Source organism: Mastigoproctus giganteus, chromosome 4 (assembly GCF_048544385.1).
Source record: "Mastigoproctus giganteus isolate SK-2022 chromosome 4, ASM4854438v1, whole genome shotgun sequence".
Classification (NCBI taxonomy): Eukaryota; Metazoa; Arthropoda; class Arachnida; order Uropygi; family Thelyphonidae; genus Mastigoproctus; species Mastigoproctus giganteus.
This window is the reverse complement of record NC_143578.1, coordinates 204,059,381-204,083,492: the sequence shown is the minus strand read 5'-3', so window position 1 is coordinate 204,083,492 and position 24,112 is coordinate 204,059,381. Positions and strand designations below refer to the sequence as shown.

General features: G+C 37.5%; 1 protein-coding gene across 3 annotated transcripts in view; it reads right to left on the bottom strand.

Moving 5' to 3' along the window:
* Positions 1–24,112, bottom strand: part of ida (anaphase promoting complex subunit 5 ida) — a 435,748-nt gene that overhangs the window by 287,722 nt on the left and 123,914 nt on the right. For all 3 annotated transcript variants that reach the window (XM_090371999.1, XM_090372001.1, XM_090372000.1), the window contains exon 8: positions 13,322–13,515. In XM_090371999.1, coding sequence (XP_090228125.1) covers positions 13,322–13,515 — 194 coding nt within the window. The remainder of the gene's footprint in view (positions 1–13,321; positions 13,516–24,112) is intronic.

Genomic DNA, 24,112 nt, shown 5'->3' with positions numbered 1-24,112 from the left:
TAATACCTCTCATGTTTGGTGTTTTCATAAAAAAAAAAAAAAAATCTCTGATGACACTCAGATTTCTAGGTAAGGTTATATATGTCTACTAGGAAATATCCTAAGTTCTTGTTTATACTCCAGCACAACCACAAGGTCAGTGAAGTTTACATTAAATCATCAATATAATCGTTAATCGCATTTAGCAGTCACGGACTTGAACCTCGGTCCACTCAAAGAGTGTGTGTGCTACTGCACTCAGCTCCTGACCACTCGGCTACATTATGCCTCTTAATCTTCTTGGAATATCACAAATATTGCTGGTTCTTCTGCATCCAAGAAACTGTTTTCCTTTTCATTCTCTGTGTTACTTTTTTTCAAAACAATTACTCACTCTGTACAAATCTCAAATTCATCCAACCATGGAATATTATTTCCCACATCTGGTGTCTTCTGCATCTCTTTCATGCTTCTAGACTCCATTCAAAAAAGGGTAGTCAGGTTAATTAATGACCTGTCTCTTACAGTCTCCCCCTTCCCCTTTATTTACAGGCATTCAGTTTCTGATAATGTCTTTTTCTATAGATATTCCATGGGCACAGTTCTTCTGAGTTGGCACCTGTAATTCCCACAATCTTTTCCAAACCAGTTGGAACACATGCTGTAATCACTGTCCAACTCCAAACTCACAGAACAAAATTTTCCTATTCATCATTTATTGCTTCTGCTTCTGTTTTCTGGAACAACTTTGCTTCACATGTATTTCCTAAAACTTACATTCTACAGAATGTTACTTTCTGTGTTCTCAACCTACAACCCATACACAGTAATAAGTAAGATAGCTTCTAATACCTTTCGTGTTTGGGGTTTAAAAAAAAAAAAAAAAAAAAAAAAAGATATCATCCATGAACCTAATGAATAATTTAATATTCTGAGCTACAGATGTCAAGATATTTTACTTAACATATGATAGGCAACCTAAAAATCTGTCCATAAATTTCATTTGCAAAGGCAAAACATTTTATAAGAAGCACCATTAATTTCACAATATCTAAATGACTAGGTTTAATAAAACTGACTAGATTTCTGCCTTTCAGGTGGTAGATGACTTTCATTAACCGGTGAAATACCACCACTTTGCTTATTGGAGGCTTGAAGTGGTGAAACTCATGTTTAGTCTCTAGAGCAAAGTTTCCGGCATCCCCTCCCCTCATACTTCTCCTTCAACCCATGCACAGTACTAAGTACTATAGGTTTTGATACCTTTCGTGTTTGGGGTTTTCATAAAAAAAAAAAAAAAATAGTGAAGAAAGGTGAGAGTGCAAAGGGTACTAGGAAAGTTTTGCAATACAGCTTTGTTTATTTAATTTTTTCAAAGCAATTTCCTCTACATTCAATACACCTCTCCATCCTCCGAAACCAATCTTTAAACCAGTTCTGCCAAGTTTCACTAGGGAGTAAAGCACACTCGTTGTCCCAAGCCCGTAGAAGGTCCTCATCACTGGAAAACCGCCTCCCTTTTAGCTTCATTTTCACATGTGGGAACAGTGCAAAGTCGCAGGGAGCAAGGTCTGGACTGTAGGGAGGGTGCTCGAGAAGTTTCAGTCCTGTCGTGGTCAAATATTCAGTGCAGGCTTTGGCGCGGTGAGCTGGAGAATTATCGTGATGGAGGTACCAGGTGTCCATTCTTGACTTTGGCTGCAGGTTCTTCATAGATCCAATGACTTTAGGCAGGCATTGTTCAGTATACCACTTAGCTGTGACTGTCTTCTGCGTGTCCAAAACGACACGTTCCACAATTCCACTCGATTTGAAAAATACAGCTATCATTTTCTTCTTTACAGATCGGGATTTTCTGACAATTACGGGTGTGTCGTCATCATCAAAGACCCAAACTTTGTTTTGAGCCTTGGTCGGCAGATCATAATAGTACAGCCAAGTCTCGTCACCTGTCACGATGTTGTTCACATACCGAGATTGTCCCTTATCAAACTTTTTTAACATCTCCCGGCACCAAGTCACACGTCGTGTCATCTGCTCTTCAGTCCGTTGATGCGGCACCCAGAGAGAACAAAGTTTCTTCACGTGCAAATGATCTTGCAGAATCGAACGAATTGCTGGTGCATTTAGGCCCAAAGTATCCTCTATCTCTTGGTAGGTCACTCGCCTGTTTTCGTCAAGCATTTTCCTCACAGCAGTAACGTTTTCCTCCGTAACTGACGTTCGTGGCCTTCCCGGCCTCTCAGAATCCTCCAGAGTGAAATTTCCCCTTTGGAATTCTCTATACCACCTGAATATCGTTGTACGATGTTGACAATCATCATCTAGTGCAAGAGTCGTTTCTTCTAAGCACTGGTCTATGGTTAAACCACGCACGAAATTATACCGCAAATCTGTCCTTATCTCATTTCGTGACCGCGATGCCATCGCAAGCACTTTACACTCTCACTACTAATGAATAACTGAGCCCATCGACTTGGTGCGGCGGCTACTATGCACGTATGAACATGTCTCAACATGCAGCAACAAGCAGCTTCCTGTGATTCATTGTTGCGTCATATTGCAAAACTTTCCTAGTACCCTTTGTATGTTCTGTACCTATGTTTGTATACAAAGAGATGACATCATACAAGACAAGAATGTCAGATGAATGTAATATGGTATTATTAATCAGGAGATGAGCTTCTCGTGCATCTTTCACTTAAAATCTAAAAAATCTATCCAATTGAGAAATCACTTTATCTAAAAGTGCTGAAAGAGCTGCAAGGGCTGAATTCCCATTTGACATCATCTCTTTGTATACAAACATAGACACATAATCTACCCCAATCTTTCTTCACTTTTTTTTCTCTGAGAAATCTGATAAATAAATAGTAGTCTAGTTAATCATACTAAGCTTAGTCCTTTAGATACTGGGAAATTAGGAGCTGCTTACAAAATACTAACTGTTTTTCCTTTAAGAACAAAATTTATGAACAGATTTTTAAAAGACAATAAACCAGTCAGAGAGGATACCTATTTTGTGTAATTTAGGTATGGCAAAAATGCAGCATTACAAAACTCATTATACCTAAAATCAATGACGATCCAAGTTTATTTTATTTCCTTCCTACATTCTGTCAACATCTGGTCCACTTTACTTTGAATTTGATTGTTAAAACCATTATGTGCCTTTATCAACTGGTTGTGTTATAATGTTATCATCTTCCCTAAGTTCTTTAACTTGGGTCTACCTTGGATACATTGCAACTTGTTTGTATATTGGTATTTATGATTAAATTTGAATAACTCAATTTTTTTTTTTTTTTTTTGAATCTTCAAAATGATATCCTCCTTAACATGATAGAAATCTTGTTCAATTGCAAGTTTAAATTCTTACTGTAATTCCAAACTTTGTTGCCGTGGCAAAGTTTGGCATTACAATATATTAATAATAATAATACTTACATTTCAATGTATTAATAATAATAGTAATAGTTAATATATAAATAATAATAATATTAACTACTGATGAATCAGTATTCCCATTACCCCTTCTCTAACTACTAGTACAATTGCTCCATTTGTCCTTGTGTCTGAACGAAATATTGTTTGCGAGCTTCTTTATCTATATGAAATTCAATATGAGCAGAATTATTCAAATCTAAGGATAAAATTTTTCATCTACGAAAAAATTTTAAAAAAAATGGATGTGTTCAGATGGCTTGTTTAACGGATATCTATTTCTAACTTCATTTTTTATAGTTCTAAAACACAGCTCACTAACAATACATCTGGAACACAGCAGAACATGAAAGAAATTGAACTTGTGGTTAACCCTAGCATTCAAACAATACTTGTGGAAACTTATATTATACAGGCATAAGTCAATTTGTAAGGTAATGTCATTCCAAGTTATCACAATTCAAACAAGGAAAATGAATGCAATTGAGACCCCATCCCTTGACAATTCCAAAGAAATGTGAGCATCATTAATGGGAAGTTACGATGCCAGAAGGTTCTGATGGTTTGTAAGCCATCAGAATTTGTAGAGATCGAATAAAGGATTCCCGTAAAGGATTATTATTGTAGGGATGGAATCCTTTATTCCATCCCTACAAGAATAATTTCACTGACACCATCTGAGCAAACGTCGACATCAGAAGTTTTGAAACAGTAATCCGACCAAGGAAAAGAAATCTCGCAGATCATCCCATTTTGCATTCTTGTAATGCCAAACAACATGAGGTTGTGAATGGCCACAAGAGAAAGGCTCCATTGGAGAAGAGACTATCACCAAGTTGTGATCTGAGGTACTCACTTCGACCGTACAGTTAGAAGGGTTGTTTGTGAGAAAAAGATCAAGGTGTGTTGGCTGTCTGGTTAGGATTGTCTGGTAGTGTGGTAGGTAAATTAACAATCTGTGTGAGGTCATTGTTTGTTTGTTGTTTGTTTGTTATTTGGTTTTCAGGAGCATTAGCAACTAAGGCCATATTGCTCCGGGGATATGCGGTGGTCATTCCCTGACCTTTCCGCATCCTCCGTATTTGGTGGTGACGGGCTCGAACCCCGGTTTAATCAAGAAGCGTGTGCTATGCACTGCTGCTCCTTCCCACCTGGCTACGGAGGCGCCTGTGAGGTCATTATTAATTGTGAATACCTCAGCATCTCGACCAGCTGGATCCATGTGACTAGAAAACAGAAGCCAGCTGGAGTTGTAAACATTAAAATCACCAAGGAAAATTACCTCACTGTTAGGAACTTTGGACTGGAGGAAATCAAGTTTCAAACAGAGGAAGTGAAAGATTTCTAAGTGACTAGATTTGGGAGAACACAAGAGGCAACAGATGAATTTGACAGAATGTGGCAGAGAGATTTTAAGCCAAAGAAGATCGAAAAGAGGAGATTCCGAATTATTAAGTCTCTGACATGGAATATCAGAATGAACATATGCACAAGTACCATCCTTGAAGCGAAAGGAAACATACAGCAAATAATTTGGACAACTGACATGAGCAGAGGTTCAATCAAATGATAACTGAGATTCTGTCAGAAAAACTACATGGAATTTAGCAGACTGTAAGTGGAACTGGACATCATTCAGATTAGAACTGAGACAACATATATTCGTGAAATGAAATGAGGAAGTGTTTAAGAGGTTTAGACCTTTTCACCAACAAAGTTGCTCTATTAGTTTGACAATTCATGCTGTAGTAAAAGTGGGTAGGGAACATGCTGTATGAAGTAATAAAATTTTTGGATATGGCATACACATGGTAAGAATATACCCAGATCCTTGGCATAATGTGGCCTCGACAATGCCCCCCCCCCCAGTATACACATTACTTGGACTCCCTCCAGTCATTATCTGGCAGAGTAGAGGCAGCGAGATTATATACTAGCTGATCTGGAAGCCTCCAATAGGTTTGGTCCAGGGACCAAATTCAAATTCAAACTAGCAGCCAGCCTGCGAACACCGTTTTAGAGCTGTACCCTTGAAATGTAAAGAAGATTGGATCTTGCTAGGATGTCCATCACAACTCAAAAGATATCAATCATACTGCACATTGGAAAAGATGGGGAGGGTTTACTGTAGCTTAGCTATGGAGACTAAACATGGGTTCCACCACTTCAAGCCTCCAATAAGCAAAGTGGTGGTATTGCACTGGTTGATGAGAGTCATCTACCACCTAGTATTGCCTGGTACCACAGAGGGGTGGCATTCCTCTGTGTGGTGTACGGGTGCCATATCTCGACCCCTGCTTATGTTGGTTCGCACCTGGGTGGTCATCCACAGTATGCTAGGTTGCTATATTTCGGGACTTGCACATGGAGATTATACCCAGGGTTACTAACAGTTCCACCATTGTGAAGGTGCAAACAGAGGATTTAGCTGTCACGGATTGACCGGACTTCAGTGAAATTAGGTCCACTTGAGTGTCCCCAGAATATCAGTTCCATCAGAGCTTTAGACTCCCATGTAGGAAGAACAGCTTGCCATATCTGAGAGAATGTCTGTGACACCCTCAAGGACAAAAGTTGTTGTTGTTGTTATTTGGTTTTCAGGAGCATTAGCAACTAAGGCCATACTGCTCCGGGGATATGCGGTGGTCATTCCCTGACCTTTCCGCATCCTCCACATTTGATGGGCATGGGCTAGAACCCTGGTTTAATCAAGAAGCGTGCGCTACGCACTGCTGCTCCTGCCCACCTGGCTACGGAGGCACCAAGGACCAAAGTATATATATGACTGAAGTGTATAAGGCTTTGAATGGTTTGAACAGGCTCAATGCTGATGGGATTCTTCCTCTTGCTCAGATTATGCACTTGAGAGGACATAAATTCAAATTGAGGAAAGACAGTTGCAGAATAGATATGCAGAAATTTGCCTTTAGCCAGCGAGCAATTGATTGCTGGAACAAACTTCCAGCTGTCATCGTGGAAGTTGTTGATAGTTTAAATGAATTCAAGGAAGAACAGGACAAAGTTCTGATGTGAATGGGAAGTGGGTTGTTTTTTTTTTTTTTTTGTTTGGCTGATGCTGTATAAGCTTGCTTTCTTGCATCATAAGCCACTACTAATGCTAATAAGTAAGTACACATGCTTTGAGTCACTATGATTCAAGCCAACATGATTATTAAACATAGTGCCATGGAGAAAAGAATATACCCATGTATTTTCTCAATCTTGGGAACTCTTCTGACCACAGTCATCCCAGAGCATAAACAGAAAATTGATTTTTGGAATTTAAATAAACTGTTTAGTCACTGAAGACTGCTGTTGTCTACAAAGGCACACCATTCAAACATAGGTCAAGATCGATGTTCATCATGTCCTTGACTTAGCAAGTAACTGGAATCTTGTTCGTAAGCTAATCACTAAGAAGGCATTCTTCAAGCTAATCACCTCTGAAGGTCTCCAAAGTACTGTACCTGTAAGTACAGTACTTTGTGTTTCTATACTAAGCGCCCTTGTCTATGTTCTTCTTTTTCTTCTTCTTCTTTGGTCCTTAGCTGGCAGCTCGGGGAAGCGGTTGGCCACGCAACCAGTATGCTGCTGTAGGTGCCGCAGGGTTTCGGACTTGCTCTGTGATGTTCTTCCATACCTTACGATCCATGGCTTCAGTCCTGGCCTGGTTAAGGTCGAGACGTCGGCTCTTCAAGTCATCTTCCACTTGCTTGGCCCACGTTTTCCTAGGCGCGGTCCGTTGGATGCTCCATTGGGTGGGTCATTGTCTCCAAAGGAGTCTGGATGGTATTCTGTTCGTGCCCATTCTACATACGTGGCCAAACCATCTAAGCCTTCGCTTCTGGATTTGGTCGGCAATGGTTGGTTGCTGTTGGCATCTGGCGCGGATGGTATCATTAGTGATGCGGTCGCGAAGAGAGATGCCCAAGATCTGCCGCAGGCATCGCATTTGGAATACCTCAAGTTCGTTCAAATCTAACTTGAGACAAATCCATGTTTCCGATCCGTAAAGAAGAATGGGCAGGATCAAAGTCCGGAAGAGTCGGATTTTAGTCTTTGTGGAAATGTTGGTCCTCTTCCACAGACACCATTTGAGCGAGGCGAACGCAGTGGCCGCCTGTCCAATTCTGCTGTGGATTTCCATGGTGGATGCAACTTTCTTCTCCTGGACCAGCGACCCAAGGTATTTAAAGTCCTGCACTTGCTCGATCTGGACGCCTTCGAGATAGAGGGTGGCTTGCGACCCATCTGTTGTCAGGGCCTTTGTCTTACCAGCATTGATCTTCAAACTGTATGGCCAGGCAATGCGGGCAATGTCGTAGAGGATGTCTGTGGCTTCAGCGTCGTTACTGGCAAGGATAGCACAATCATCAGCAAACATCAGGTCAGTCACATAGTGATCCTTGTCATATTGTATGCCCTGTCTATTTCTGAATGCTTGCCTCATAATGGCGTCGACCACGATGTTGAAAAGCAACGGGGAGGCTACATCCCCTTGGCGGACTCCAGTTTGGATGGTAAATTTCTCAGATAAATAGTTCTGGATGCGCACCTGGCTGGTTAAACCGTTGTATGCAGTTTGGAGGAGTGGGATGACATTTTGAGGTACATGTTCAACCTCTAGTAGTTTCCATAAGGCAGGCCGGTGGACACAGTCGAAAGCAGACTTAAAGTCAATGAAAACATTGACGGTTCGCTGTCCACACCGGATCCTCTCCTCCATCAGCTGACGAACAACTTGTCTATGTTAATGACATTAACATTAGTAGAGGCATATGATGCAAGAAAGCAAGCTTATGCAGCATCAGCTAAAAAAAAAAAAAAAAAAAAACACTCCCATTTCACCCCTCCGTTCGTTCGAAATACCTGTCCAGCTGAGCCTTAAATTTATTTAGGCTATCAACTTCCACAACAGGGAATGGAAGTCTGTTCCACCAACTAACTACCAGCTGGCTAAAGGCAAATTTCCACACATCTATCCTAAATCTGTCTTTCCTCAATTTGAATTTATGCCCTCACAGGTGATTATTCTGACCAAGAGGAAGAATCCCATCGGCATTGGTCATACTCAAACCATTCAAAGCTTTATACACCTCAATTAGATCACCTCGCAGGTGCCTAGTCTCCAGACACTGTAATTTGCAAAACTTAAGCCTTTCTTCGTAAGAGCAACTCTTTGTTCCATTCACTAATCCTGTTGCCCTTCTCTGTACTCGTTCCAGCAGCTCTACATCCTTCTTGAAATGAGGCCTCCAGACCTCTATACAGTACTCAAGGTGTGGCCTGACCATTGCCTTATACAAGGGAATAATCACCTCCTTATGCCTGCTAGAAAAATTCCTGTATATCATTGACAAGACACCATGAGCTACTCGTGCAGCCCGTCTGCACTGCTCAGAGAACTTCATATCTGCCTGCACCACCATCCCCAGGTCCCTTTCATTCTCTACCACTGTCAGTGTAGTACCACAGAGTTGATACATTGCTCTGGGGTTACTGTTTCCCATATGTAGTACTTTACATTTGTCAATGTAAAACTTCATTTTCCACCTCTCAGCCCATCTGCTCAACCTTTCCAGATCCTGTTGCAGCAGCATAGCATCACTAGTGTCATTAACAACCCTGCCAACCTTTGTATCATCTGCAAACTTAGACATTAAGCTTGATATACCATCATCAATATCATTTATAAATACAGAAAACAATAATAGACCCAACTGAACCCTGAGGGACTCCACTAATAACATTAGTCCACGATGAGCAGTGTCCATTCATTATCACATTCTCTGTCTTCTCCCCCTCAACCATCCCTTAATCCATAGCAGCAATTTGCCTCCAATGCCACACTGCTCCAATTTGTGCAGCAGTCTTCCATGTGCAACAGTATCAAAAGATTTTCTAAGATCCAAATATATAATATCAAAGTTATTCCCTGCATCCAGTTCTTTTGTGACTGCATCAGAGTATCCAATCAAACTGGTCAGGCAAGACTTTTCCCTTAACAAAACCATGCTGTGTCCGAGCTATAACTGAAGTCTTGTCTAGATGATCCTGCAGTGCTTCTTTAACCAGTGCCTCCATTAATTTTCCTGTAACAGAAGTTAAACTTACAGGTTTATAATTACTTGTGTCATCCTCCTTTGTGAATTTGGGTCACATTTGCACATCTCCGGTCTATGGGTACCTCAACTGAGTCTCTCAAGAAGTTCTCATAATTATGGCTAAGGGTTTGCTTACTTCCGTTGCTGCCTCCTTTAATATAACTGGATAGATCCCATACACATTCACACAATTCACATTGTGTGAATGTAGATGCAAAAGACTTGTTTAGTTTGTTAGCCACCTGAGCAGGATCCTCAAATGTTGAACCATCAATATCCAGTGGACCAATCTGATTCATCCCTTTCCTTCTAGAGTTTACATAGTTAAAGAACTCTTTTCTGTTTTTCTTTGTATCCTTTGCCATGGATTTCTCATAATGTGCCTTTGCCTGCCTAATCTCCTTTGTGACTTGGTTACAGACCAGCTTATATCTATCATAGGCTTCCATGTCACCCATTAATTTATATGTATCCCATGCATATTTTTTTCTCTGCCATATGTCTCATTAGTTCATCTGACATCCATTTAGACCTAAACCTTGAACAATATTTCTTAGTTGGTATGTAAAGCCTAGCAGCTTCCAAGATAAGTTCTTTGAATGCTTCCCATTTTGAATTTGCCGTTGGTAACATCATCAGTTGGTCCCACTTTATAGAATTTAAATATTGTCTCAGACAATCATAGTCATCTTTACGAAAGCAAAAACCCTTTCCTTTACCCCTGATGGTAGTTACCTCTTTGAGTAAATCCCACTTCAGCACACTGTGATCACTGCCGCCTAGTGGTTCCTTTATCTGCAGATTCTTAATGCATGAAGAATCACTACTGATAATTAGATCAAAAGTATTACTCCCTCTGTTTGCCTCCCAAACATGCTGATTTAGAAAACAATCATCCAATAAATCCACAAAAGCCTTGCTAGTGTGAGTAACCAACCCACAAATTCCAGTTGATATCTGGGAAATTAAAATCCCCATTATAAGACTCTCTGATTTACTGGCCCACTCTATTTCCCTGCACAATTTCTTATTATACTCATCAGGGTCATTAGGCCTATAGCACACTCCTACTCTCAATTTTGATCTTCCAATGAGTCAGTCACACCAAACTGACTCGACACTGCACTGTCCAGCGATGTCAACTGGCTTCACTTCCTTGGATTTTATGTGTTTCTTAACTAATAGCATAACCCCTCCTCCCTTCCTATCCTGTCTATCCTGTCTATCCTTTCTGTACACATTGTACTCCCCAAATTCCAGTTCTGCATTCCTTATATCTGTGTGACACCACGTCTCTGATATCCCAACAATATCTGCCTTTGATGTTTGGAGCAATACCTCAAATTCATCAAATTTATTTACCAAACTCCTAGCATTGGTGTACATGCAAGTGTACATGCACCTGTTCCTATTCTTAGCTACCCTAACACAACCCATGTGTTTACTTGTACCGCAATGACTCCCAGCAGTCTCTGAAATATCCTGCATCTTGTTTTCCAGGCTGCTGCTCATTCCAATTGAATCACTTTCACCTCTGCCAGTGGCTACTGTTAATCTATTAGTCCTTGTACCCCCCCCCCCAAGCTAGCAGTTTTCCGAACCACCTAACACTGCCTCGATATTATCAGCAAATATTCTTGCAACCTTTCTATTTAAGTGTATCCCATCCCTGTAGAAGCAGTCTCTCCTGTTAACAAGTACAGACCAGGCTGAAAAAATTCTACCCCTTGAGCCTTGCACAATCTTTCTAGGGCCGAATCGATCGACAAGGCTCTCATCATATACTCCCTCCTATCGTGTCTGGCGAGAATTGCAGACACTTTCAAATTCAACCCTAATTCATGGCTTTTTTGCAACAGTGACCTGTACTTGTTAAGTAATTTGGCTGGTCTCCTACTCTTAATATCATTAGTGCCAACATGTACAACTATATCACCTTTTGTGCCCTTAAAAGATGATATCCGCTCTATAACGTCATCAACCTTTGCCCCTGGCAGAGATACCCTGGTCCTGTTCCACCTATCCTTTTTAAAAATATCTTGCCTGCCTGAAATATAACAAATATACTTGTCAAAACAGAAATTGCAATATTTGCTTGAAATCTGTCAGCATCTGGATAGATGTGAAGACATGTGTCAGAAAATTTTTGTGCAATTTGTGCAATTTGTAGTAATTTTAAAGATTTAAAATGCTCAAGCTGTTTTAATTGCTTGAAATGGCAGTATATATTACCTGCAAAAAATCCAAGATGATCTCAGCAAATTTCTCATCTCATGGCACCCCCCCTTGACCAAGTTATCTCCCCTTCACCAGACTCATTTTCTGTCCCCCTCTCATGTCCACCCTCCTCCCCAAATCAACCAACTCCAGATTTGTCTCTCTCTCTCTCTCTCTCTCTCTCTCTCTCTCTCTCTCTCTCTCTCTCTCTCTCTATCTTTCTAAGGTTAGCACTAATATTCAAACAGAGCCATCCTCTCAACCCTCCCCCGTTCTGTCCTCAGATGGTTAAACCGGAAATTGGATTTTCATTCACAATATACAGATAGCAAATGTACCAGAATCTCAAGTTCATTCCCTTGCATCTACTCATAAAACAGGCCAACATATCTCAGCTGTGCAAGTTACTCTCGGAAGCGGACGTTTCTCCCAGCATCAGAACTACAGTCACTGAAGCACCATCCTGTCAGAACACGTGGACCAGGCAATAGTATATCAACTAAACTAAACAGGCTCCAACAAATGGTCAAACTATTCCCCCAATTCTACACTTCAACTAACTAATTAATCAACTCAGAATTGACTCTCACAAGCTTGTCTCTAACAAATTCTACAGAAAAAAAAATAGCTAACCAAAGTTTTCTCATTAGAATTAATCTATTTTTACAGAATCTGAAAATTTTGTCAATTCCAGCCCCTAGCCATAAGGCTGTGATGATAAGTTTGCCTGTATTTTTGGCAATAAATGATTATTTATTTAATATATTGGCAGTGGTTCTGCAAAAGTAATGGTTTCAGTTCCATTTTAAATATCAGTCAATATTTAGACGTAAAATCCCAAACAATGCACATTTAGTTCGCATTCGTTCTGAAAAATTTTTTAAATTTTATTCTGATTGGTCGCTTTTGCATATTTTTTAATAAATTATCTCATCAATGTGGCATTAAAGGGTAAGTACTGCAATAATTGAAGTTGCTGCATTCTTAGCTAATTTTGTTTATGAATAAATTCTTCCATAACATTTCTATAACCTTCCCAATATTTCTTTGTATCATCCTCTCATGAAACTCATTAAACTGTTTTCTAGCTTTCTCACAGCATGCTTAACTAACCTGAAATTGCCCCCACCCTGCAATTGATGTTATCTGTTCTTAATTACTTGTGGCTACTCAGTACTAAAGATTTAAATCATAAAATTAATCACTCACTAACAGAATATAACATTGCAATATTGTAAGGCAAATTTCTTTTAGGGATTCAAATAGTCAATACAATTAACTAAATATAACCAGGCTTTATATTTTAGTGAGCTTGACCTGTCTGCCTGCTTTGCCCAATTGCTTTCTTATGTCATCTTTCGTGCTTATTTTACCTTACAATTCTGTCATAATAGTTAGTTGTGTATGTGACCAAGAAATCAGCAAGGGTTTCAGAAGGTAACACTGATAAGAAAAGTAATTACCATGGTTTTAGAAGTGCATTAATTGACAAGTCATTTATTAGATATAACTAAATAAGTAATATATATAACTACAGAAATAAACTCATTTAAATTCATGATTAACATTACAATTACCTGTGCCCAAACCGTGCAAGAAGAATTGCCAGGTTCAGTCCAGCATACCTAAAACTTCTGTTTATATCATCAGGTGCAGAAGTACTCTTAGAATCTTGAGGAAGACTTGTATTGCGATCAAAATGATGAAAAAGATTATCAATAGCGCCCCAATATTCTTTTATTCGAAGGCAATTAAGAAAACCTAAGTAATGCTAAAAGAAACTAGGTCAGAATACACACAAAATAAAAAATACACATATATATATATTTTTTTTGTCTTATATTTCTACTAAAATGTAACAAAATACGGTGGATTCCGGTTATTTGGGCCACCAGTTAATCAGAGCGGCTGGTTATTTGGGACAAACCTTAAAGAACAGAACCCAATCGAGAAAATAGCCAGGGTATACTTTGCTTAATTGGGACAACATGGCCTTTAATCGGGGCAGGAGACTGCAGCACTCGAGATTACCCTACAATTGTCTCCGACTATACCACATGGTTCGGTCAGATTTCTGGAGGTCACAACCATAAAACAATAAAAACAATTAGCAGTCCACTGTTTATTGGGCTTTTCTGTTACTGCAATCTATTATAAACGGATAGTAAACTTGACCTTATTGAATTTGCGATAATACCGATAGCTGGAATTCTGTGGGTTTTCGCGTTATGGTGAAATGTGTTTCCCCTTCCATGAAATCTTCAATCATATAAAAAACAAATTTTCAGAATCTTCTCTTTGTTCCTATTTTTTAAGCTTTGTAACTTGTTACTCTGTTCTCACTTGCGAGTATTGTGTTATTTGCGATTTGTGTGTGCCGTGTTCTTTGTTATTGATTGCTTATCTTTTTTACTTTAACCCCCACGCACAAATTTTAGTGAACAGAAATATCAACTAGTTAGTATGTACATATTACAGTATGTATTAATTAAGCTATGCATGTAAGCTTAAATTTATTTTTATTTTGCTAACCTGCGTAAAATATTCTGATTTTTCACATATCATTTAATTTTTTAATTGGTAAGGTAATAAAGTGTAAATTTGTGCTTGATATATCTTTACTTTTATAGCCTGTGGGTAATATTCCTCCTATTTTTGCTAATTACAATTGCTGTTTAATTAACAGAATTAAAATTCAATTCACAAACGTGATCAAAATGATTGGCAATTACTACATATCGTATAGTGAACGATACTTTACTATGGTGAGTCCATCATAACGTGATTTGATCGTACAGAAAATCAATCGTAAAGCGGGGGTCCATTGTATTTTTAACTATTTACGTGAAACTTTGCATAATTGGGGGAAGCTTAATCGGGCCAAAATGTACTAGTCCCGATGTATCCCAAATAACCGGAATTGACTGTATTATATATAAAGTGTGATCACACTTTCTACTTTTACATAATTGCATATACAAATAGAATTATTTTATATGGTTTCAAGTTCTTTCATAAATAAGTCAACATTAAACATTCCATAAATGATCTATAATTAAACTGATATACTTTTTTTTGGTACTATTTTAATAATTAAAGAGGTATATACTGGTATACACATCTGCTCATATTTTTATTCTCAACTCTGTGATTAATAAAAATCAGTTTTGTTTTGTGTTGGCACTTAACCAAATCATCATTATAATCTAGGATGATCCCAGTGGACTGGAGAAACACTAACATTTCCTAAATTCAGTGCTGACAGTGGTTTGTGGACACATTCAAACAACAAAAGATTTTCAAAATTACTTTAGAGGAATGCATGCTATGCTACTGGTGAAACAACATAAACTTCGTTTCTTGCATCTTTAGCAAATCTATCATTGCTTTTTTTTTTTTTTTGCAATTTTTTTGCTACAACTCATTGTAAACTCCTTTTAGCATAGCAGTTATGGCACATATTAAACACATAACATTATACTTCTCTTTTTAGAAGTGTAATTTCATATATAACATTTTAAAGTATAAACCAGAGCAATGATGCTCGATACATTCTACGTTGATTTCAATATTTGTAGAAGAATAAGAGAAATTTACCTGAATATGATACGTATTACACTTCTGTATGATGCTCTCCAGAAATTAAAATGAATATAACATTAACACAAAATGATTACAGTAAAAAATCAATTGAAAACAATTAAAAAATCAATTGAACACAAAAAATATTTTTAATTGTTTTCAATTGATTTTTTTTTTTTTTTAATTTATTTTTCATTGTAATCATTTTGCATTAATATTATATTCATTTCAATTTCTAGAGAGTATCATACAGAAGTGTTCTAAGTATCATATAGCGGTAAATTTCTCTTATTCTACTACAAATATAACATTTTAAGAAATTTCAGAGAAGAGCACAGTTTGAGAGCTCAGTACATTTTGTAATACTTAGCATCTCCACAGCATGGTTTTGTTAAGGGGAAGTCTTGCCTGACCAATTTGATTGGATATTATGATGCAGTCACAAAAGAACTGGATGCAGGGAATAACTTTGATATTATATACTTGGATCTTAGAAAGGCTTTTGATACTGTTGCACATGGAAGACTGCTGCACAAATTGGAGCAGTGTGGCATTGGAGGCAAATTGCTGCTATGGATAAAGGGATGGTTGAAGGGGAGAAGACAGAGAGTGTGATAATCAATGGACACTGCTCATCGTGGACTAATGTTATTAGTGGAGTCCCTCAGGGTTCAGTGTTGGGTCTATTATTGTTTTCTGTATTTATAAATAATATTGATGATGGTATATCAAGCTTAATGTCCAAGTTTGAAGATGATACAAATGTTGGCAGGGTTGTTAAGGACACTACTGATACTATGCTGCTGCAATAGGATCTGGAAAGGTTGAGCAGATGGGCTAGGAGGTGGAAAATGAATTTTATCATTGACAAATGTAAAGTACTACATATGGGAAACAGCAACCCCAGAGCAACGTATCAACTCTGTGGTACTACACTGACAGTGGTAGAGAATGAAAAGGACCTGGGGCAGGCAGATATGAAGTTCTCTGAGCAGTGCAGATGGGCTGCAAGAGTAGCTCATGGTGTCTTGTCAATGATATACAGGAATTTTTCTAGCAGGGATAAGGAGGTGATTATTCCCTTGTATAAGCAATGCCATTGCCTTATACAAGGGAGTACTGTATACAGGTCTGGAGGCCTCATTTCAAGAAGGATGCTGGAATGAATACAGAGAAGGGCAACAAGATTAGTGAATGGAACAAAGGGTTGCTCTTACGAAGAAAGGCTTAAGTTTTGCAAATTACAGTGTCTGGAGACTAGGCACTGGCGCGGTGATCTCATTGAGGTGTATAAAGCCTTGAATGGTTTGAGCATGCTCAATGCTGATGGTATTCTTCCTCTTGCTCAGAATAGTCACCTGAGGACATAAATTCAAATTGAGGAAAGACAGATGTAGGATAGATGTGCGGAAATTTGCCTTTAGCCAGCGAGCGAGTAGTTGGTTGGTGGAACAGACTTCCATCCCTTGTTGTGGAAGTTGATAGCCTAAATAAATTTAAGGCTCAGCTGGACAGATATTTCAAACAAATGGAGGGGTGAAGTGGAAGTTTTTTTTTTTGGCTGATGCTGCATAAGCTTGCTTTCTTGCATCAATATGCCTCTACTAATGCTAAATCTCTTTTTTTTCTTGCAGTACTATGAAAGAAGAATGGAAGTTCTATCATAGGTAAGTGTATTTACAGACAAGCTCAGAGCATTTCTTAGTGTGATTCTCAAAATTTACTATTTATACCCAATAAGTAAACTTCTCTTTTGGAGAAATGTTACTTATTATTTATTAGTCCAATTACAGCTAAACAATAAAATATGTACATACACACTGTACTGGGGAAACTAAATGATAAAACATCTGATTACAAAAAATTAATTTTTAACATTGAAGATGGTCCCCCTCCATGAGCTTTCGTGACTGATGTCACGAAAGCTCTTGAGACAAAAAAAAAAACACCCTTGAGACAAATAAAACTTTGGACTCAATAGGGCCTAATGTATCAAGTGATCTGCCTGGTGATGCAACCCCAATTCAGGCCCCAGAAGAGAATAGTCAAATATATATTGCTCTTGTTTAAGAGGATTTAGTCTTATTGGGAGACTCCACTGCAAAGAAACAGGGATCATTTTTTGTAACAACAATATGTGGACTAGAACCAGTGTATGTCTGCCAGGAGCAACAACTGATTATGTTACCAATAGACTGTCAGATTTTAAAGAGGAATAAAGAGAGCATTATTATTTATTTATGTGGTGATTAATGATATTAAATACTCATGAACTGACAATTTCTTGGACAAATACAGGACCATGCTGAAAAAATGTAAAGTTGTTGAAAGTTTTTTACACATCAGTGACAGACAATATTGCATCATTGTATATTATCATGGCTGTACAAGTGTGTGTGTTCAATGGCCAATTTGCAAGTTGTGGACTGAAAAACCTGGAATAACTGATGGGAAAAAATTATCATCTGTTTCGGATCAGTCAAGTGCAGCCAAGACCGAAGAGGCCTTTAGAAATTCCTCCAGTCACAGAAAGGAATCAAACCCAAATCAATTCTTGATTCAATTCCTTTTTATGGCTGCAGAAATCGCAGGAAATGTCAGAAGTGTATCCTTTAGGCCTTATGGATGTAAAAAAATGTTTCTAGCTGGGTACATAAATTTTGTGAAAGACTGAAATCCTGCGAGAAAGAAATATGTGAACCAAAAAGTTAAACCAGTCATTCCAAGGTCAACATCTGCCAGGGTGAGAAATGGTTTTGGGTGACAGAAGATCAACAGTGGATGAAATTGCAACAGCTACAGCCACTTCTGTTGGATCTGTGCATACCATACGCCATGAAGATCTCAGAATGAGCAATCAGATCGGTGGATTCCAAGGCAGCTTTCCCAGGAACAAAAAGATAATCGTGTCAATTTATGTAAAGCAATGCTCACTCGAGATGCTGAAGAGAATGGATTTTTCTTTTCCTCAATTGCCACAATGGATGAGATATGGGTCCCACTCTTCAATCCAGTAAAAAAACATCCATCTACCCAATAGAAGCAATATTGGTGGATCCCTAGACATTGTATACCCATAGTGCCCTTGGGTACACATTGTGTACCCAAGGGCACTATGGCAACAGGAAACTCATATGAAGAAGTTTTGAAGAAAAAGTTCCTCCCAGCAGTTCAGAAAAAATCCACACCGAGTCACAATTCATTTCCATCAGGACAACACTACACTTCATCATTCTGGAAATGTACAAAACCTGTTTAAAGAAAACAATAATGAGGTTATTCCACATCCTCCATACTTGTCTGACCTTGCATCTAGTGGCTTTTTGTTGTTCCCAACGATGAAGAGTGGTACTCTTCATGGCAGAAGATTTCCTAGCCAACAAGCAGCTGCTTTTGCCATTACCAGTGGGCTGAAAATACCTCCAAAGAAAGCTCTGCCACAGCCTTAACATCTTGGAAGAACAGGTGTGAAAATTGTGTGCCACTTGTAGGAGACTACGTTGAAAAATAAGGTGAGTTTCATCTCTGTATCTTGTGTACTTTGTGAGAAATAAATTTGGAGACCTAATAACTTGAACACACCTCACATGAGAACATAATTTTTTCAATCGGAACTTGTGCACCATCTAGTCACATGCAGCCATAAAGTAGTTCATCACTGAGCAAAAGAACAGAATCTTCTATTGTTTAGACACTCCATAACTTTGCAGTAGAAATGCCTTCAACTAAGTCAGAATTACCCTTCTGGATTAGTCTGTTGTAGTTATCAATTTCCAAAATGGAAGTTGAAGATTTGGAAACTGTTAGTAAAATAAATTTCCAAATAATATTCTTCAACGTATCCAGGAGTAATGACCTCAGTAGCCAGATGTGAGGTATGTTGGATTAAAGAGCTATGTTCAGATTTTCAAACGCTGGCATAACATTTTAAAGAAACAAGTAAATTTGCTTTGTTCAAGCCAGAAGAGAGGAACATGAACACACTTTCTACAAGAGTGAAGAAAACATGCCTAGAATTATCAGCTTGCTTGGTCTGTTTACAATTGCTTTTACCAAAAGTTTGCAATTCAAAGTTCTTTTTCTTGAGTTCATCAATTTATCTTCTTTCAAAATTTTTGGATTATGAACTGGATTTGAACATGAGTCAGTGCCACTCACTACTGATCACTGGTTGTACTTTTCAATTTAGTAACTCTGAGCAGTGCTCATATGGCTTGTTGCTTCTAACCTCTTTTTTTAAACAGATCTGCCAAAGGTTGCCACTATTCTACCAAACTATTTACACATTAAGCAAAGACAGCCAAAGTATGCACACATGCCCAATTTTTTTTTTCATTTCCATGGCATGCATCACTTGAAACTATTGAAATCTATCTTTCCTTTTAGCCCTTCTTTCTGGATAGTAATACATTTCCAAGGACAGCCTATTACCAACAAGTGCTCAATCTCCTCTTTTAATACCTTTGATACTCCAGTTTTAAGGATTAGCATAACAGGTGCATTATCAACATTAAGTGCTAGACAGTTTTTTTCAAAGGATTCCACATGCCTTGAGGTTATACATATGTCCAATGCTCTTTCCTGCTGAGTTATGTTCCAATGCTGGCAGTGAGAGAAAGTTGCTTTCGATTTCATGATTTTTTTTTTTTATTACAAAAAGGCACCATAATGGGAAATAACTTGGAATCATTTTTATTAGTGCCATTTGTATCATTTAAAAATGGCCCATTTTTCACAGAGCCATCACTAACCTTTCTTTCCACAGCATGAACAGCACAACTCAGAGAGAGAGAGAGATTATGTTTTATGACAAAAGATGGAAATAAACATTTGGCACATATGGCATCATCATGATGAAATAGTAGATATTCTGCTTATTTGTTTGCAAATGTCTGATTACATTATGTTTTCCACTGCTTTAAATTGAAAAAATAAAATAAAAATAAAATCTACATATGGTGCACACGGCAAACATGTTACTTTTTTCAGATAAAATAGATGAAAAATCCTGTGTATATGTTGTTTGAATTTCATGTCACATTATTAAAATTTTATAAAATTTTATGACTCCCATAACAGAGAACAATAATGCTATAATCCCCCTTTCTATATTTCAACACAGACTAACATAATACATCTGATGGTCAATTTATTAAATGAAATAAGCAGTGATTCCAAAATTTTAAATAAAATTCCAATTATAATGTACTTTTATTTTTTTTTCTCTTTGTCACTAAAGATATTAAAAAAGTGACATGGGAAAAGGGTCAAATCAAATAAAAAAAGACTGATTCTCTACCATAAATACACACAGTTATCAGCTTTGTTACCAACACAACCCACTCTACTATTTTGTTGAGATGGAATACATTTGAACAAAAAAAAAAAAAAATTGCCCAACTCATCAGTTCATCCCCTGTCTAATTCTTCATTAAATTCATTAAAAATATCCACTCCCACAACACCAGACAGTAGTTTCAACTATCAATTATTCTCTAGCTGAAAGAAAATTCTCATACATCAATCCACCATGTTTCAATCTAAGTTTATATCCTCTGAATTGTGTTGTACAAGAACGAGTAAGGATACCACCAGCATTTAGTTTACTTGATCCATTTAAAGACTTAAACACTTTGATCAGGTTTCCTCAGAGGTGCCTAGTATGCAAGTGTTACAATTTGCAGAAATGAAGTTTTTCATAGGAGTGCCCATTTTTCTCTTCACTAATCTGGTTGCTCTTCCTGGAACTCATTCCAACAGATCCCCATCCTACCTCAAATGAGACTTCTAGATCTGTATACAGTATTCAAGATGTGATCTAACCATTGCATTATAGAATAGGATAATCATCATCTTATCCCTCCTGGAAAAAGTCCTGTACATCATTGACAAAACCCCAAGAGGAACTATCTTAGCTGCCTGTCTGAACTGTTCAGAATACTTCATATTGGATTGGTACAATTACCCCTGGATCTCTTTTGTTCTCCACCACTATGAGAGTGTAATATGCCTAATTGATATGCTATTCTGGGATTACTGATACTCATATACATTACTGTGCATTTATCAATGTTAAACTTAAAATGCCACTTCTTAGCTGATCTGCAAATTTTTCTAGGTCTTGTTGCAGCAGTATGACTTCTTTCTCATCATTAACCACCATGCCAACCTTTGTATCATCTGCAAATTTACACAATAAACTTGATATGCCTTCACCAATATTGTTAGTGAATACTGAAAACAGCAAGCTGCCAGCCCCAAACTCTGAGAGACAGTCCAAGAAGAGAAGTGCCCACTTATAAACAACCCTCTGCCTTTTGATACTCAACCATCCCTTTATCCATGGCAGTAACTTGCCCCAATGCCACACTGCTCTAATTTGAATTAGAGCAGTGTGGATAAATGAAAGGGAAGCAAGGTGTGTACAGTAGAAGGAATGAAAGGTGGAAGCAGAGGGAGTGACTGATGAAAAAATAAATAACTCACTCCTGGGAAGTCCAGATCCTAATGCAGGAACCCAGAAAGGCAGCAACATCCAAATGAAGAGGATAATCCTGCCCTCAACTAGAAGAAGGATCCGCATAAAAATCCCACCACAGGTAGAGCATGATCTCAGCAATAGGTAAGCTCAAACCTGAAAATGACAAGGGTCTGCAGGTAATCCCAATGTCATTTAGGAAAGGTAAGCATTTTGTTCCCGTAATGTTTCCATATAGAGAAATATAAAAATGAAATTTAAAACCGACTAAAAATTCAGATAACTACTTAACAACTAATAAGTAGAAAAATTTTTTCTGCTTCAGCTAAGAATTGCCTTTTAATTAATTACTTGGACTTTTGTTGCAGATAGAATGGTGAAAGGTTAACATTAAATTATGTTTTTCATTATTTTATATTTTAAGTTCCTTTCAAAAGACTTGTGTATTGAAAAAGATATGAGAAGTGTTATCTTGAAGGACATATGTCAACAAGGACCTTGTAAAGGATTTGTAATGTGATGCTCATGTATTAAAATTATTTATTGAGGTGTATAAAGTTTTTGAATAGTTTATTTCTTGATATCAGGAATGATAATATATGCATCTAATCCTGCTTTTTTACAAATGATTTTTAACTTAGTTTAACCTTTTCTTGAGAATGTACATAGATCTATGTTTGGCACATGTGGGCTCCCGTAAATACATACGTAAAGCTACATTTTTTTACAAAATAACTTTAAGTACAATTCAAATAATGCAACCACTTTTCTATAAAATGACTTCAAATTTCCCAGTATTTATTATCTGTTGCTATTTCTATAAGAAATATATGGTGCTGCTATTTCTTATCTGTTTATAACAACATAGTAGACACAGTTAATAAATAATAGCAATAGCTTAATTTTCGGTACTTACCTTAATATAATCTGCAGTTGGGCTTAGAGTGAGTAAGGTGGAATAGACTAAAAATTGGATTTAATGTGGATGAGCTTAAATTTTTGAAACGGAGTTAAAATATGCTCAAGGAAATAGAAGTGCACGTCTTCATTCTTGGTTGTCATGAATTAAAGTTGAAAGAATTGGAACTATGACAGTATAAACAAGAGACCAATAGCCGTAATGATAGGCTTTCGTTATTAACGTCTTCAGTTGGTAATAGTGAAGAAAGAGAGAGCGCGTGTATTTTAAAAGAACTCTTAAGTTCCTGCGATGCTCTTTGATGCACGTGAGAATTTCAGGTGCGTGAGATTCCAGACCGGGGAGAGGATGTAGGATAATTTTGCATTTAATACGTTTAATTTAGATTGATGCCGAAACCATTCTATGATAAGGGCTTCATACTGACAAATTCTGAAACTAGATTGTAATTTAATAATGGGGGCTGCTGAATCTACTAAAGGTGTGTGGTTATGGGATTGTACATGAAAAGTCAGTTCTGTATTTGCTTGTCCAGTTCTAAAGCTATTATAATGATAGTATGTTCGTGTATTTGATGGTTTTGTAGGGCCGTATTTTGAAGTAGTGCTTCCAATATAGCATGCATTACATTTTTGCTGGCATTTTATTAAATATACTGTTGTTCAAACCACAGATTTTGTATTTATAAGTTTCTTTATAAGAATTAAACACGGATCCTAGTTTACTGTATGTTGAAAATGTGAGTGTAATGTCGGTATTTGCAAATATTCAACGAAACTGTCTAGCAAGGTCACTGTGATAAGGAAGAACTACGTGTAAATTGTTGTGTGTGTTATGTTTGGATAGATTATTAATATTATTTTGGACATTGGAAATAGTTTTTTGAATTAACTGTAAGGAGTATTTTCTGGATATAAATTTTTCTATAAGATACTGAAGTTCGTTAGATAAGTCGTTTTGTGTTGAACTGTATTTGATGGCATTATATATTTGATTGTACAGAACAGCTTTTTTTGTGCTAGAAGGGTGGTGTGACTCATAATGTAAGTATTTTCCGGTGTGGTTTCTGAAAATTCTAATTCTGAGTTAAATATCAGTTTTATATATGGTAAGGTTTAGAAAATTTAATTGTCCATTTTCCCCCGATTCAAGAGTGTACTTTAATCTATCGTGAAAGGAATTAAACTTAGTAAAGAGGTCATCAATTATAGTTTTATTACCAATTATAAGGATGTCATCAGCATAGCACGTAAATAATTTTAACTCTGTAGGGTAAGGTTGTAAAACTTGGTTTTCTATAGAGGCTAAGTATATTTCGGACAGGGGAGCTGAGATCCCAAATTCCATAGGTAAATTGAATGTTTGTTGATATATTTGGTTATTGAAACG